Source organism: Zonotrichia albicollis, chromosome 3 (genome assembly GCF_047830755.1).
Source record: "Zonotrichia albicollis isolate bZonAlb1 chromosome 3, bZonAlb1.hap1, whole genome shotgun sequence".
NCBI classification, from domain to species: domain Eukaryota; kingdom Metazoa; phylum Chordata; class Aves; order Passeriformes; family Passerellidae; genus Zonotrichia; species Zonotrichia albicollis.
In genome coordinates, this window is record NC_133821.1 from 6,526,554 (window position 1) to 6,542,204 (window position 15,651).

The window sequence follows — 15,651 nt, forward strand, 5'->3', positions numbered from 1 at the left end:
ATTCTATCATCACGTGATACAAAAAATGGTATTTACAGAATTGTTTTCCCCCGTCTTTTGTTATAATTTTTTAGGTGCTTCAGAGCTGGGCCCATTTTCAGATCCCAGGCAGTTCACAAGCATTTCATCCCTCACTGAGAGCCGCTTCTCCAACCCACGAATGCACTATCCAGCCACCTTTACCTATACACCGCCAGTCACCTCAGGCATGTCACTGGGTATGTCCGCAACCACTCACTACCACACCTACCTACCACCACCCTACCCTGGCTCTTCCCAAAACCAAAGTGGACCTTTCCAGACCAGCAGCACTCCATATCTCTACTATGGCACTTCATCAGGATCATACCAGTTCCCCATGGTGCCAGGAGGGGACCGCTCCCCTTCCAGGATGCTCCCGCCGTGCACCACCACGTCCAACGGCAGCACACTGCTAAACCCTAACTTGCCCACCCAGAGTGACGGGGTGGAGGCGGATGGCAGCCACAGCAGCTCCCCAACCGTCTTGAATTCTAGTGGCAGGATGGATGAGTCCGTTTGGAGGCCGTACTGAGATTTCTTCCGTAGCCGGCCCGACCTCCGCAAGCCAAAAAAAAAATCCACCAAACCACCAAATGGTCGACTAACTACGAAGTGCCTGTTTTTTGTTTCTTTCTTTTTTAAAAAAACCCAGATTTTACCAATATGTGCAACTGTGTAGATGGGATGATAATGGCCATAAATAACACAAGAGTTACCAACATACCACAACCCATGTTTCAGATTATGTGAATCAAAGCACATATTTTCTTTTTCTTTTTTCCCCTTGGAAGCATTTTACCTTGTTTTATATTTAAAATGTACTTCCTACACACACACACAGACACAAAAAAAAAAATCACCCCCTCCTTTTTTTTTCTTTTTTTTTTTTTTTGGAATTTTTCCTTCTATTTTTTTTCCCCTAGAGTTTTGTAATAACTAGTGAGTACTTTTGCCAACAAGGAGAGAACGGACTCCCTGGCTATCAGGAGAAACATGGTGATGCAAGGCAAAGGCTGCATTCCCTTTTATTTTAATAGAAAACCAAAACTAGCCATGAACTCCAGATACAGTTGCAATCATACAACGTATGGGACCCTCTCCACACCTGTAGTGCAATTCACCTGGTTTGTATTGGTGCACATAAAAAGGAAAGCAAAGAGCAAGTTGCTTCCGTTTTGCTATGATCCATTCAGACGAAAACAGCTGTCCCAAAAAACTCTGTCCGAGCCTTGCTGCGCGTAACGGTTGGAATTTCTGTGTTCATTGCTTTCTTGGTTTGTTTTTGGGTACTTAAAAAGAATGAGTTTTCAAGTTAGGTGAGCCAACCCCGGGGTTTCCGTTTTGCTTTTGTATCCGTTCGTTTTGCCTTCGATTAGCCAAAAACCAAAAATAATAACCAAAACCTTGAAAAACAAAAAAACAAAATGTTATTACTTATGCAAAATATGAGAATGGCAATATATATTACTAGAGCCAAAATGGTATACATAGTATTTGTGTTCGGCTATGTTCTTTTTTTATTATTTTTTAAATTATAAATGTGTAAAATTTGAGGTTGTTTGCTAACATGAATCATCATTTAAGTTTAAAAGAATATTTATAATTATTTAATGACATTTGGACCCTTTAAACGTTTCTTAATGTAATGATATATTGACTTCGGTCTCTAAAAGTGTTTTTTGTTTTGTTTAGGTTTTTTTTTTATTACATTTCTGCAATAGTGTAAGCCTCAGACCTTTACCCAACTCTGAAAAGCAGTTCCAGTGTGAACCAGTTTACAATGTGACTTAAAAACAACAAACCCAACCTAAATGCATCCACATCAAATGATTTGGGATGTAGGATCTTTTTATATAACTTATGAAGGAAATATCGTGTTTAAAATATTTTTATTAGCTGTCTGGTTGCCTTCAACACAGTCTTGCCTTTTAATCAGTAGTTGTGGAGACACTGGAAAAATGGTAGGAAGGATGAAATATTTTCCACCCTTCCCCTAATTTCTTCTTCTCCAAAGATTTTTTCTCAGAACTTCAAAATTTGAAAAGATTCATATTTAAAATAGTCTATTTTGACAGCATAATTTGGATTTCGACAGGGTTTTTTTTTTCCCAAAGAAAAATCAAAACTGTTTCAAAGCCCGTATTTTGCAAATGATGAATTGTTGAATATCTCAGAAGTGGGATTAAGGGAGAAATGGTGAAACATTTTCCCCTCCCCTTGCAATTTCAGCCCACTCAGTGGAATTAAAAGTTTTCAAACTTGAGACAGAAACTGCCTGGTGGCGAGTCACCACCCGTTAGCATTAAATGCGGGAGCCGTGCAGATGCTGTGGTGGCTCCGAAGCTGATGTGGCTGTTGCCGTGTTAGAGGGACGAGCACAAGGGCAGCAATACTCACCTCTGCCCACACAGGAGACACAAACTCACCTTCAAAGCCACCCTGGGGCTCCCAGGGGTGGCGCCAGCAGCACCCAAACCTCAATCTGTCTGTGGCCAAACTACCCCGCAGAGAAGCCCCAGTTTTGCCCAGCCCAGGGCTGCCATGGCATGCAGGGAGGTGACATGGCATTGGCTGGACGTGGTGGGAGCTGAGTCATCCTCCCCACGCTCTCCCCAGGCAGGTGTTAAGCCTGGCTTAGTGGGATGTTCAGCACGGGCCAGTGGACTTGGCCAAAGCTCCCTCCTTCCACTGCCTCAGTCACCGCTGCCCGCAGCCTCCTCCAAGCTGCTCCTTGGGTGATCTTTGGCTACCTCCAAAGTATGGCAGCAAATCAACGTTGGGCACAGCCACACAGAGCCGGACATCACTGCTCATTAGCAGCGAAGCTGTTAACGAGCTGCCCTTAGCATGGTACAGCCCTCCAATCTGCGTGATGACGTGCTCTTAAAAATAATAAATTAATAAAATCTTTGCCTTCTAAAGGTTGTATACCAAGTATGCTTAAAGTATAAGTAAGACACTTTGTTTTTCTTCTAATACTTAGTTTTCCTTCAAAGATGGAAGCTGTAATTGATTCTATTTATTGTTGGTTTGTGGTAGCTTGAAGCATACCACTGTCCATTTATTTGTAACTGTAAAGTAACGTTTGTTAGTCTCAGCAGCACTTAAAAAACCAGTGTCTGGTTACACATTTCAGTTTTGTTTTTTGTTTAGTAAGCAAGAGAAAAAGAGATGTACTGCCAGAGCAAGCTGTTTCCTATTTAATAAAAGGTACTATATTTGTACATTATTTGTTATTGCTGAGAAGGGCTTTTTAAGGTTTACTGTATGCATATTAAGTAATTTTTAGGGTGCTTTTGTGTCGAAATGTTGTTAAGAGTGGCTGCAGGCAGCAACCCAGATTTGCTTTTTTTTTTTTCCTTAAGACTTTGTTGTAAAATTCAAGCACTTGGTTTTTGTTTCTGGATAAATCCAGCACAGACCAGACTTTTGTTTTGCCCAATACCAACAGGACTCTGTTTGTGTCCCCGCGGTTTTTCAACTGGACCTTTAGGGACAAACGTTGAAAATGTTTTCTCTGCCCAGTCAAGGCACACGTGCCTGATCAAGTAGATCAGTGCCCTAGTCTGACCTGGCTCTGCCTGCTTGAGATAGGAGGGAAAGGATTTCCTAAGTACCTGTGGACAGAGGAGCACCAGCCCCTTGACTTTCAGTAGATCCCCAAGCTCCTGAACCCTCCTGGTGCCTTTAGAAAATATGTCCCAGTACATCAGGCTGGTCATGGAGGGAGTCCATGGAGGAGTACAGGCTGAGGCAGAGATGCTCATCAGAGCTTTCAGAAAATGCTTTCAAGTTCACTTGGAAATGCTCTTGAATCAGATTTTCAGACCAAGCCGGTGCTATGTAGTGAATCATATCAATTTATCTGAGCTTTTTGAGGTGCTTGGCATCGCAGAACAGAGTTTTCTCAAAGGTACGACGGCCCTTCCCTTCGGGCAGTGGCAATCTTCGGCACCGGTCATAGACTTAAATAAAAAAAATTGCCTTTTTTTTTACCTTCCAGCTTCATATCCTACCAAAGACTTTCTTACAGCACAACAGGCACAATGTCCCTTTTGCTGAACGAAGGATTAAATCCTCCTCTCCCTCCTTCTAAGGGTAACCAGATTGGGTGCAGTGGGTTGGGACAGAAAAGTAAAGGAAATTATTTATCCAACAGCATCATTCACATGACATTTATAATTTCCTTTAAAAACCCAGCTGCTGTGTCTTTCTTAGCATTGAACCTTTGTTGCCAGCAGTCCCCTGAGCAAAGACTTACCAGTTTCCACAGGTACCATCAGGAGTGGGGAGAATTTTTGCACTTTCACCCTAAGCAAAGCAAGGCTCAGTCCCATGCTGGGCTGCAGCAGCAGCAGCAAGCCATGAGCAAAAGCAATAATTAAACCTGGATCAGCCATGAGCTCAAAGAAGTCCCATTCTCTGCCCCCCTGAATTTCTTGTTGTTTTTAAATAGAATGCATTTCAGTTTAACATTTTCTGAGAACTTTTTTTAGATGTTTGTTTACTTCCATGTTTACAGATAACTCTTTGCTTTTTTTTAATGCAGTACTTTTAAGTATATCAGCCAAAACCATACTTTTACAGTAACTTTAGGTAATATGAGTGACATTCCAATTTTTTTTGTTGTTAAATATGCTTTACCAATCTTGAATTTCCGCTGGAACAAAATATTTGTAGCATTTTGTGTAAATACAAGCTTTAATTTTTTTATTTTTTCAAATGCTGTCACCCAAGATTTGCTTTTCATGCACATATTGTACAAACACTCTGCTTTATGCCACAGACGATGATTGTGGATCAGTTTACTTCAACTTCAAAGGGACTATTTGTATTGTATGTTGCAACTGTAAATTGAATTGTTTGGCATTTTCTCATGATTGTAATATTAATTTGAAGTTTTAATTTCATTTTCAATAAAATGGCTTTTTTTTTGTTAACATTCTTCTACGCTTCTTTTTCTTCCTTGTCTCTTCTTGGCACCAGGAAGGGTAAAGCAAGCACATGGTAGGACATGGGACCAGGCCATCTGTGGCTGACCCATCAATTTCTGCAGCACTTCAGTTTTCAACTAAATATACAAAGCAAGTTTCCAGACCCTTGGGTAGTGGAAGACACCTTCTAAACCTGTTCTCAAATGTTGCTTCTTTTCCTGAGCCTGCAAATTATTGAAAATTGTGTTTCTTAGAGGAGTGCAAACTGTTCTCGTCCATCTTGCTAGGCCACTAACTCTGGAACCGGACAACTGGCATTACCCAGGACATTCCCAGGGAAAACTGGGATAGATTTCTAAACTGGGAGGGAGGGACTTGGATTTGTGATGCTTTTCCATGATGGGGGTTGAGCTATCCCCACCTCTTCCTGGTCAGACCCGAGGAATGCAGTTCCAGATAATCTTGTGATTTGCATGGCCTGAGGCAAGAATAGTTTTCAAGCAGCAGAAGATGTATGGATTGGGAGGGGACTGAGGGAGGAGGCTATTTTTCCTCCAGCTTAGTGTCAGGTGTAGGAGGAGATGCAGCTAATGAAGGTGAGGTTAAGTTCACCCTAGGCTGTCTGCAGGAGGAGAGGACAGGAGTTGTGTGCAAGCTTGTGCCTGGTTTCATAGTAAGTTCTTATCCTTTTTAGATATTTCTTGAGTCTGCCGACGAGAAATAGTAGCACAGACAGATGTGAGGTTCCGTTCATTTAGAGAAACATTTTACTCTGAAGTTTAAATGTCACTGATACAGATTTTAGGAGCTCTTGTTGGCTTTACCATGGACCTACACATTTCTTGTGTGGCGGTTAAAACTCGAGGGCTGTTTCACTCCAGCTCATAATCCAAGTACTGATTATAGGGAAGCTTGATCCAAGAGTAAGGGACCAAGCAAACCAACCAATGTTCTGTAGTGTAGTTGCTATAGAAATTGTTTTGTGGGGAACTCATGCTACAAGGATTAGTGCTAAGGCTTTCTGCTGCCCTCTGGCCACACATATTAAGCCATCTCAGCTACCCACTGCCCAGAGGGACCCTCATTATAGTCTTGCTTTCATGGTCACTTAATCCAGATTCTCATCAATGGAAATAAAAAATTTTCTCAATTTTGTATGGTGAAGTGCTGGAACAGGTGCCATGGGAGTTTGTGGCACTTCTGTTCCTGGAGATTTACAGGGCCCAAATGGTAAAGCGTGGAACAGCCTGGTCTGACCTCCAAGCTGAGGCTGCTTGAGCAGGAGGTTGATCTGGAGACCTCCCATAATTCTTTCCAAGTTGTCCCATGGGCCTGTGAGGCAGGCTGGGAGCTGCCTGCTACAGGTTGTTGTCTGAGATAAAAACTGCTTGTGTGACTGTCTGGAGAACACATATTCAGCTAAATGAAATCTGAGCAAAGAGGTTGGAGAAGATTAAACTCATGCATAGGCAGGTTACTGAGGAGTTACAGTGATCTCTCTTTTCATAGAATCATAGAATGATTTGGGTTGAAAGAGACCTTAAAGATCAGTTTTTGTTGGTTTCTGCACATTTCTCTGGGATATCTGCAGCAGATATGGTCAGCACAAGGCCTGATAGGGCCAAACCATCCCTCTGATCCAGTACAGTAGTTCCCACTGAACTTCCCCATGCTAGGGATGTTGATTTTGATTTTTGGATTTGTTTACCCTGCAGCTTAAGAAGGCAACTCTTTTGCCTTAGCAAAGAAACCAAACCACTTTGGAGGCAACTTACCACTGCTGGTGAGCATGGAGGACAGCCTTGCACAGAGATGTGGAGTGGTGGGGGCAGATGAGACTCAAACTTCTTTAGGAGACAAGAGCTAGAGATGTTTCCTGCAAGGGGTGGTGACTGTTGTTTTCCCCATCTTTCAGTGCCAATAAATAGCATCTTGGGTTTAGGTTGTGAGGGTTGAACATCATCTCTGAAATGCTGGAGTCTGGCCTTGCTGGTCCCACACAGTCCTAGGCCGCCTCTCCCTGCTGGCCTCAGTTTTAACTTTTTAATTTCCTGCGGCTGTGAGCAACACTGGAAGGGCTCAGAGCAGCCACAGGCCTAAATCAGCCTTTTTTGTGCCTAAAACAAGCTCTTGGAAGGTGGGGGTGAGAAGAAGCAGGGTCTGACTTTATGGTTCAGCACCAAACCTTGTTCTGACACCAAATAAAACATTCATCAAGCTGTTTATTGGTGGAAAGAAGGAAATAACCTCAGTTATATACCCGAGGATTGACATGAACTGCCTAGTTACCTTCTGCATCATTGGGAGGAAATGTGTTGATATTTTGGGGTGAAAGCACTCCCCTGGGTAACTTCTCACAGATGAGCAGTGTTCTGCAGCATGTGGGGGGTCACACTAGAACATGTATTGGGTAGGGGTGCAGTGAGGGTGTCCAGCTCAGACACTCACCACTTGGATGGATGCTTGCAGAGCACAGACCAAGAACATTATTCACTAGAAATATTTGCTGGATGGGTTAAAATATATAAACAAATCTGTTAGAAATGCATAATCCTTGGACAAGTGATGGGGACAACTCTGACGTTAAATTATGGGAGTAGGTTGAACATTTCTTCTTAACATCTTGAAGAAAAGTTTTAGCACAAGCTTGAAGCAAAAAATTAAATATTTAGCTTGGGCCTTCTGTGATTATCTTTTCTCTTTAGAGAAAATCTACTGGTGCAATGTCAGTCTGGGATGTGTGGAGATGTTCCCATGAGGACTCTTGGTGATACTTGTATGACTTTGGAGGGGTAAATCTCAGCATTTACCCCTCTGGGAATAGGAAACTGTTGGCGCCAGTAACAGATAAAACCATAAGATAGAAGAAAGAGCAAACCCCAATCTTCCGAAAGCTTCTGGTGATCTGATGCACTGCAAACAAATAACTTGGGATGTACAACATAATTTAAAATTGAAGTTCTCAGGCCTGCCCTGCTACTCCTGTGCACATTTATTATATATGTTACCTAATGTACATGCAACCTGCATTTTAAATGTTGACTGTATTACCTAAATAACAAGCAGACTTGAATTTCCCTACTCCAGTTGTGTGAGAGTTTTACAAATCCCATAAGTATATTTGTAAGAACTTCCAAATATGAGACAAATTAGTTTTACTTCTGCAGCTGAGAAATTTCAGCATCATCTGTGATTCTCCAGACAGCTTGAGACTCCTCTTTTAATGCCTCAATTACCCTAAATACAGATCAGGGATTTTGTTATTTCCCTACTGTGACAGGGTGTCTTATGGGCTCCATGTTTACAAAGATCTTTGAACTTTTCTTGTTACTGTTGTTGTTGTTGTTTAGCTTTTTTACTACAAATCCAGTGTTTGGTCTCACACCATTGGATAGTGTCCTTTGAAGCAGCACAATTCTAAACCACATGTTTAGAAAGAAAATGACCCAGTTTCCAGACTGCTGATCTGGTCAAATAACAATGTGGAGCTAAGGCCAAGTTGTGCTGCCTCAACAGATTTACTCAGGATTTGTGGTGGGGCAGGAGGAAAAGCAGGGATCCCTGCAGCCCTTGGCCACTCCCTCCCGGCAGCTCGCTCGGGATGAGCAGCTGGATCTTGTGGGATGTCCCAACACTTAGAGAAAAGCAAACAGCCCATGTTAATGTTGATACACCGCAGCAGCTTGCCAGTGATTAATGTTTGCCACGAGGCCAAATTCAGATGGTGATTACGCCAGGAGAGGTCAGCTGATGTCCCTCTAATAATAGTCCCGTGGTTTTGGACACAGCATTTTCCTACCCGTAAGTGTGGGTGTGATCAATGAAGGGTCACTGGAGTGCTGGTTGAGTGAAGTGAAGGAGTCTCCATTGCTCTCCTGGCTCAAGGGAGGTTCAATGCAGGACCACAGACACCAGATCCTCTCAGCAGGGCTGTGCCCAGCAAGGCTTGGTGTCTTCTAAGCATGGAGAAAAAGACAAGATTTCAGTGGAGCATTCAATCCCCAAGCTTCTCCTGATGTCCACCTCCAACCTTCCAAAGTGCAGCTGGTGACTTTTTCACCAGCCTCTGCATTAGGGTTTGGTTTGTCCCTGCCTCTGACCTTGGGCACACAAGGTGCAATAAGGGTTTAAAACATCATTTTGAAGCACATCTATAGGGTTCCAGTGCTTAATGACCTCTCCTTTTTCCCTCTGCTGTATTCACAGAATCACAGAATGGTTTGTGTTGGAAGAGACCTTAAAGATCATCTTGCTCCACAGCAAAGAATCTGTTCCTAATATCTCATCTAACCCCTCCTCTGGCAGTGGGTTGCCACTCCCCCATGTCCTGTCATTCCATGCCCTTTTCCAAAGTCCCTCTCCACTTCTCTTGGAGTCCCTTTAGGTACTGGAAGGTGCTGTGATTATTCCTCCAGACTATGATTTTAGGGCACTATTAAATATAAAATCAAAGCCTAAACACTAAGCTTCTCAACCCCCCACAGCTTGTTTACTTTTTGTTTTCCAAAGTCCTTGGTAGCTGAAAATGATGCTGCTACATCCAAACACTCTGAGACAGCTTCTTCCAGGAAAACACAATTTTTATCCCTGCTCCAGGATGTGTGAGGCTGGTTGGCAAACGTGAGGAAATAGGAAGAACAGGCCTCAGCAGAAGGGATAAAAATCCTAAGTAATCCAGACAGATCTAGGGAAACCTGGATGCAAAGGCTCTTTGTCCATTTATTACCAGTAGTAGTGTTCTCCTAAAAGAGCAACATGCTCTCATCTTTTAATAATAGCCACGCCAGATGCTAAAGTCTCTTCTGCAAGTACTGTAAAAGTGAGGAAAACAACTGATTTCTGTTAAGATGAGCACACCAGGAGAATGAGCCAAAAAAAAGTATGAGAAATCTCCAGAGGTCTGTCTTTGCAATGCCACTTGGCAGCTGGATCTTAAAGTCAGGACTGAATATCCAGCCTGTGCTTCTGTCCCTTCACTGATCGGTCACTCTGTGTGGAGAAGGAATTCCTGCACTGTCTGGGGATTTGGATCAGTGCTGGCAGGGATCTCGCCCTCTGTTTTACAGAGCTGCAAAATTCACAGCTTTTGGGGAGCTGTAGAAAATACCAATTCAACAAGGAATTTGCTTGACTTGCTCCTTGCCATAGAAAATGGTTCCATGCTGAGTAGGGGCCAGTGGTTTAAAATGGCATTTTTGTTCCATCTTTTTTTTGTACTTTCCCCTCTGCCCTGTTTTTGTTCTCAGTATTTTTTATTTGTCTGGAAGACATTAATTCAAAGCACTTGATAAAGAGAAGATTAGGCTTTCATAAGGCATTGTATTGAGCATTAAGGAAGATGCCTGTGCCTCTCTTCACACTGCCCCTTCAATCCTTTTTTCCTTATGTTCAGCACAGGAACTTGAAATCATAGTAAAATCACTCATGTTTGTAGTGTGTTCATAGGTATTGGATTGAAAGTGTTAGAGAAAAGCAGAGTTCATGGTGACGTGATATTTTGTATTTCTGTGATGGGGCAATGCCCAAGAAAATTAATTAACTGTGTATCATTGCCACACATTTTTCTCAGATGCTGAGTGGCAGTTCTCACAAACAGTTCCTAGAAACCAGAAAAAAAACTATTGTGAAATGATGGGAAAAACTCATTCAGTGTTTAGGATTGCTGCCTAATGACTGCAGATAAAATTGTTTATGAAGACTTGTGCAACCCTTTTCCTTGCCAGCAAGGGTAGGTTTGGTACGTGCTATTTCAAACCTCCCTGTCTCAGCCTGACCAAAAGGATCCCCCCAGTTGTTATTTTCATAAGTTTACAACTAGGAACTTATTTTGATTGTTCCATTTTATGGGGCACAGTGACTTTTCTCTGTGCACTGCTCTTGTTTATAAAGGATGTTTTTTTTCTGGGGATGGTCATGTAAAGACTGGCATTTTACTGTGGGCATCTGCAGTGCATGAGGTCCTCCATGCCAGAAAACACCAACAGATAATGTGCTGATGTTCTGCAGCATTACCTGATTATTGTGGATTTACAGAGCCAGGTGTGTGTGGCACAGAGGGACAGACCCAGTGCCCACCCTGTATCAGCAGCACCTGGTGAAGGATGGAAAGAGGATCCTCCACCCATGGCTGAGGGCATGTTCTGCTGAGAGACACCTGCCTGTACCAGCTCTCACCATCTGGACAAAATTTAAAATAGACAGAGATAATTTAGGTCACCTGCAGTGTGACAGTCAAGAGACAGGAAACACAAACCACTGGTATTTGAACTGACCATGGTGTGCCGGGGGTGACACCTCCCCAGGGCTGCCCAGACGAGGTCACTGGGGACTTGCATCTGTCCATTACTGGGGGCTGAGGGGTGAAACCCTGTCCATTCATGGACAAATGAATGCACATCATAAACAAAAGTTATCTCAGATGCAAATCACAATGTCTCTGTCTGCTCTGGGGTGCCCTGACCCCCAGGGGAGCACTGACTTTGACCCTCATTCATGGAGAAAGTTTCCTAGACTTCAAGATAGACTTGAATCCACAAAAGTGTGAAATAGATTACAGAGAGTAGTGTAGGGGTATCACTTGGTGAGAAATTTAGGTTTTGGGTTTTTAGTATGTTGTGGATGGAAGCAAGATGGAGGGCACAGGGTGTTATCCTGGGTTTCTTCTTCATGCTTCTTCCTACTTCTTCTTCATGGGTTTGGGTGGCATTTTGTAATTGGGCAGAAAAGTCCACATTGCAGGCTCTGTGGTATCAGTTATTGGGTTAAAAGGGAAAATAATCTAGGTGTCAGTTCTTAATTTGATAGTTTAGTCTTAAAAGACCTTGTAACAAGAGATTGCTGGCCATTTTGTGCATTCTGATGAAAAGCTGCCCAACTCACAGTAGTGAGACTGACAAGAAATATTAAACACTTGAGTCTGAACATGAATTACTGCCTCAAATGCCTTCAATCCAGACTCAGAAAAACTGACTGCTGGTACCCCACAACCATGCTCAGATCCTGGCTTTACACTGGAAGTAGTAGGGCCCTGAAACCTCCCCCTCTTCCAGCTCCCCAAGCAGTATTGAATGTGTAGGGTCAGTGTGCAGATCTTACATTTAGCTCTGTCAAAAAGCAGAGCTAAAACTGGAACCAGTTTGCAGTTTGAGGAAGTGTAGATTTGCTGCCAGGTTTAATGCCACTATTGGCCCTTTGGCATTTCAGTTACTGCCCTGTTAAAATATTAGTCATAAACCCACAGGTGCTGCATGAAGGGATCCATCCCTTCCCTAGGTGGCATCATCACTGGTACATGCATGGCTTCTACCATCCCACTGCATCCTTTGAACCTTGGAATTGTGGACCAAAATCGGGGAAAACTGTAGCAGCCAGGCTGGCATCCCTTGGTCCTGGTGACATGTGAAAAGGTGCACCCAACAGAGACAAGGATAATACTGAATTTGCAAAGGTTTGTTGCTAAAGATGAGAATGACCACAGACCTCAGGCCTTGCAAATGAAGTGTCAAAGTCATTTCTCCCGTGCTTCTTTGCCACAACAACTGTAAATAAGAAAACAAACCTCAGAGACGGAAGACATGAAGTTCAGAAACACATACACACCCATGTGCAATATGAGAAAAGGGACAACAAAATTTGCATCTGTCTCCCAGAATGAGAAAGAGTTAACTTCTGAGAATCTTTTCTTAAACTCGCTCTCTTCTCAAGGGTCCAGAGCAGATGGGTACTCAATAAAATTAGTGTCAGGCTTTAGACTGGCACTGGTGAAAGTATGGGATATGAACGTGAATACAAAAATGATTTTTCCTCTGTATTTGCCACCTTGTTGAATCAATATTATTCAATGGGAAATAGTGTTGGAAATGGGTAAAAGTATCCATGGAACAAGGGAGTTGATCTTGCTATGAATCCTGTAGCTCCTGGTTTATTTAGCTGTTTTTTTATAGCTTAAAATGGAGTAACTGTTTTTCTTCCAAGGGTTTTTGGCTGCTTTACAGTTGTTGTTAAGAAATCAGTGTTTCTTCGTAAAATATGTACTCATTTGTTAATATTAGTGATGAGGAAAATTTCAAGGAATTGAAAGGCTCTGATGCCATTTTTCCAGAAAAGTCCAGTACCTTGTCTGTAAACATATTTCTCCTTAGCAGGTCAATACCAATCCAAATTAAAAGGAAAAGGAGGGTTGCAGTTTGAGAAATTTTTTTCTGCTACATCTGTTGTTGATCTACTCTACAACACTCTACTTTGCTCTCTTTGGGTTCATAGTAAAGGTTTAAAAAACATTATTAGCAGGATATACAAAAGAATTATTTGCTTCAGGTAATAAATGGTAAAATTTAATCCTGCTGGTTTTCCTTTTGTAGCCATTAAAGCCATCTGAATGTTTGAGGCAAAGGTAGAATGGGAAGCAGAGCCTTGAATGCCATGGCTTGTGACTTCTTACCTGGTGACTCCTCATAGCTCCTAGTGAGTTAAGGTCTAGGGACAACGGCTAAGTCCTTCCAAAAGCAGGAACTTAATGCCTAAATTGTCATCAAAAGGCTTCACAGACTATGCAAGAAGTGTTACACAGAATTAATTCAGAAGGTGAAGCTGGATAGGGATACCCCCCACCATGCAGATGACCAAGAGAAAACAGTTCAGCCAAAGAAGTTCTCAAAGGTGATCTCCCTAACTCAGGAGCTAATTCCCTGAGATTTAAAGATTAGGGCAAATAGTTTATTGAGAGGATTTTTTCTGGGTTTTTTTTTTTATTATTTATTCCTGATATATATATATTTATGCATTATTGTTGTATTACATGATATTCAAATATTTAAAAGGGGAACATAAGAAATTCCAGCTTCCTTGCTGGGAGAAGCACTCTAAAACACACTTTTTGGCTTTGGGGATCTTTGCTTTCTGAGCATGTGAGTGGATCAGCACCTTGTACCTGGCTGTGTTTGTGGAGCTGTGTGTGTGAGCCAGGGCAAATTGGCCCTCTCAGGGAAAACAGAAAATGAGAGAATGCCATTGAAAAGGTGGGATTTGCCTCTCGTTTGCCATGGGAAGACCCATTCTCTGTGCAGAAAGGATCTCTGTTTTGGAAAACCAAGAATTTTGGTCTCTGGACTTGAAGGTCATCTGGATAATAAAGTAGTGGCAATGATGACAGTTTTTATTATTTTTTTAGTCTTTGTTGCTCAGTGGGTTGCTCCTGTGTGCAGAGCCCCAGCTAGACCATATTCCCTGGCCCCAAAACTGTGTGTGTGATAGGACTGAAGGTTTTCATATAATTTTCAGGTCTTCAGAAGATGGGGAAAGACTTCTCCTTCAGTCAGTGCTTTGGTCATTCAAGCTGTAACAGATCCCTCTCTGTAACTCCAGTGCTGCTGCTGGAGATAATCCACTGGATCTAAGTGAGACAAAGCAGTATCTTTTCTAGACCATCCAACGCAGCTGGAAAAAATGACAAGTTCTTGGCCAAGTAATTTTAAGACTATAAATAAATAATAAAAAAACATCTTGGAGAAACTAGGAAAAATTGCTCTAAGTTTCCTGTAATCTTATAAATAATCTGAGACAGTAGAACAGAGAGAGACCTTGCAGTGGAAGAGATGAGGGAGAAGATTAAGTGCCATAAAAACAATATTTCTATTGTACCCATAATGATTGGTTTTTGGTACAGTTAATATTTTCAGTTCTCAAATTCCTCTTGTATCAGTCTTCTTCTTGCATAGACATAACTGGCACATTGATCATTATTGACAAGTGGTTGTTTTTTGTTTATTTTTTTTCCTGGAGTGAAGGAAATGGTGCATGGGCTGTTGCTCAAGGCAGAAAAGCATCCAGGGAAAATGAGATGTCCCAGGCTTTGAAACATATGAATGGGTGTGATGTGTTGTTGTACTGATGTTGTGCAGCCAGCGCCTCTCAGCTGCACCTGAATAAAGTTTAGCCACTCTCTGGTTTGGGCTTAGCCATGAGAAAGCTGGGAGATGTTGCTTTTCAAATTTAATGCAAAGGAAACAACCCCTGTTTTCTTGACATTTTGACCCCCTGTTTTCTTATCAGCCATCACCATGGTGTGGCAAATATACTGAAGCCTGCAGAGGAAAAGGGTTGAACCACATGAATCTAGTTTCATTATTTGCATTTAATTTTTTCTGACTTGGTCTAGGCTGTCACATCCTGATTGCAGTGTGCCCAGGCGGCCCAGAAGGCCAATGGTCCCTGGCTTGTACCAGCAGTAGTGTGGCAGCAGGACCAGGGCAGGGATTGTCCTTCAGCCTCATGAGGACACTGGAGAGGCCACACCTCAAATCCTGAGTTCAGTTTTGTACCCCTCATGTAAGAATGACATTGAGGGGCTGGACTGTGTCCAGAGAAGGGCAACGGAGCTGGGGAAGGTCCTACAGCACAAGTTCAGGAAGTTGGAGGTGTTAGTGTAAAGAAAAGGAGCCTCAGGATGGACTTTTTTTTGCTCTTTGTAAGTCCCTGAAAGCAGATTGTAACCAGGTGGGGCTTGGTCTTTTCTCTGGAATTACAAGGGTCAGGATGAGAGGAAATGGCCTCAAATTGTACAGGGGGAGGTTTAGATTGGATATTGGGAAAAATTTATTCACTGGAAACATAAGCATTGCAACAGGCTAGTCCTGGAAGTGGTAGGGTCACCATCCCTGGAGAGATTTAAAAGCTGTGTAGATGTGGTGCTGAAGGA

General features: G+C 42.5%; 1 protein-coding gene across 7 annotated transcripts in view; it reads left to right on the forward strand.

Annotated features, from left to right (window-relative positions):
- RUNX2 (RUNX family transcription factor 2) overlaps positions 1 to 15,651 on the forward strand; it is a 159,294-nt gene that overhangs the window by 89,011 nt on the left and 54,632 nt on the right. For 3 of the 7 annotated variants that reach the window (XM_074536521.1, XM_074536523.1, XM_074536524.1), the window contains one exon: positions 75 to 3,747. The exons of the other annotated variants lie outside the window; for them this stretch is intronic. In XM_074536521.1, the coding sequence (XP_074392622.1) occupies positions 75 to 553 (479 nt within the window). In that variant the 3' untranslated portion in view covers positions 554 to 3,747. Of the gene's footprint in view, positions 1 to 74; positions 3,748 to 15,651 lie in introns of those variants that run through there. 7 annotated transcript variants of the gene reach the window in all.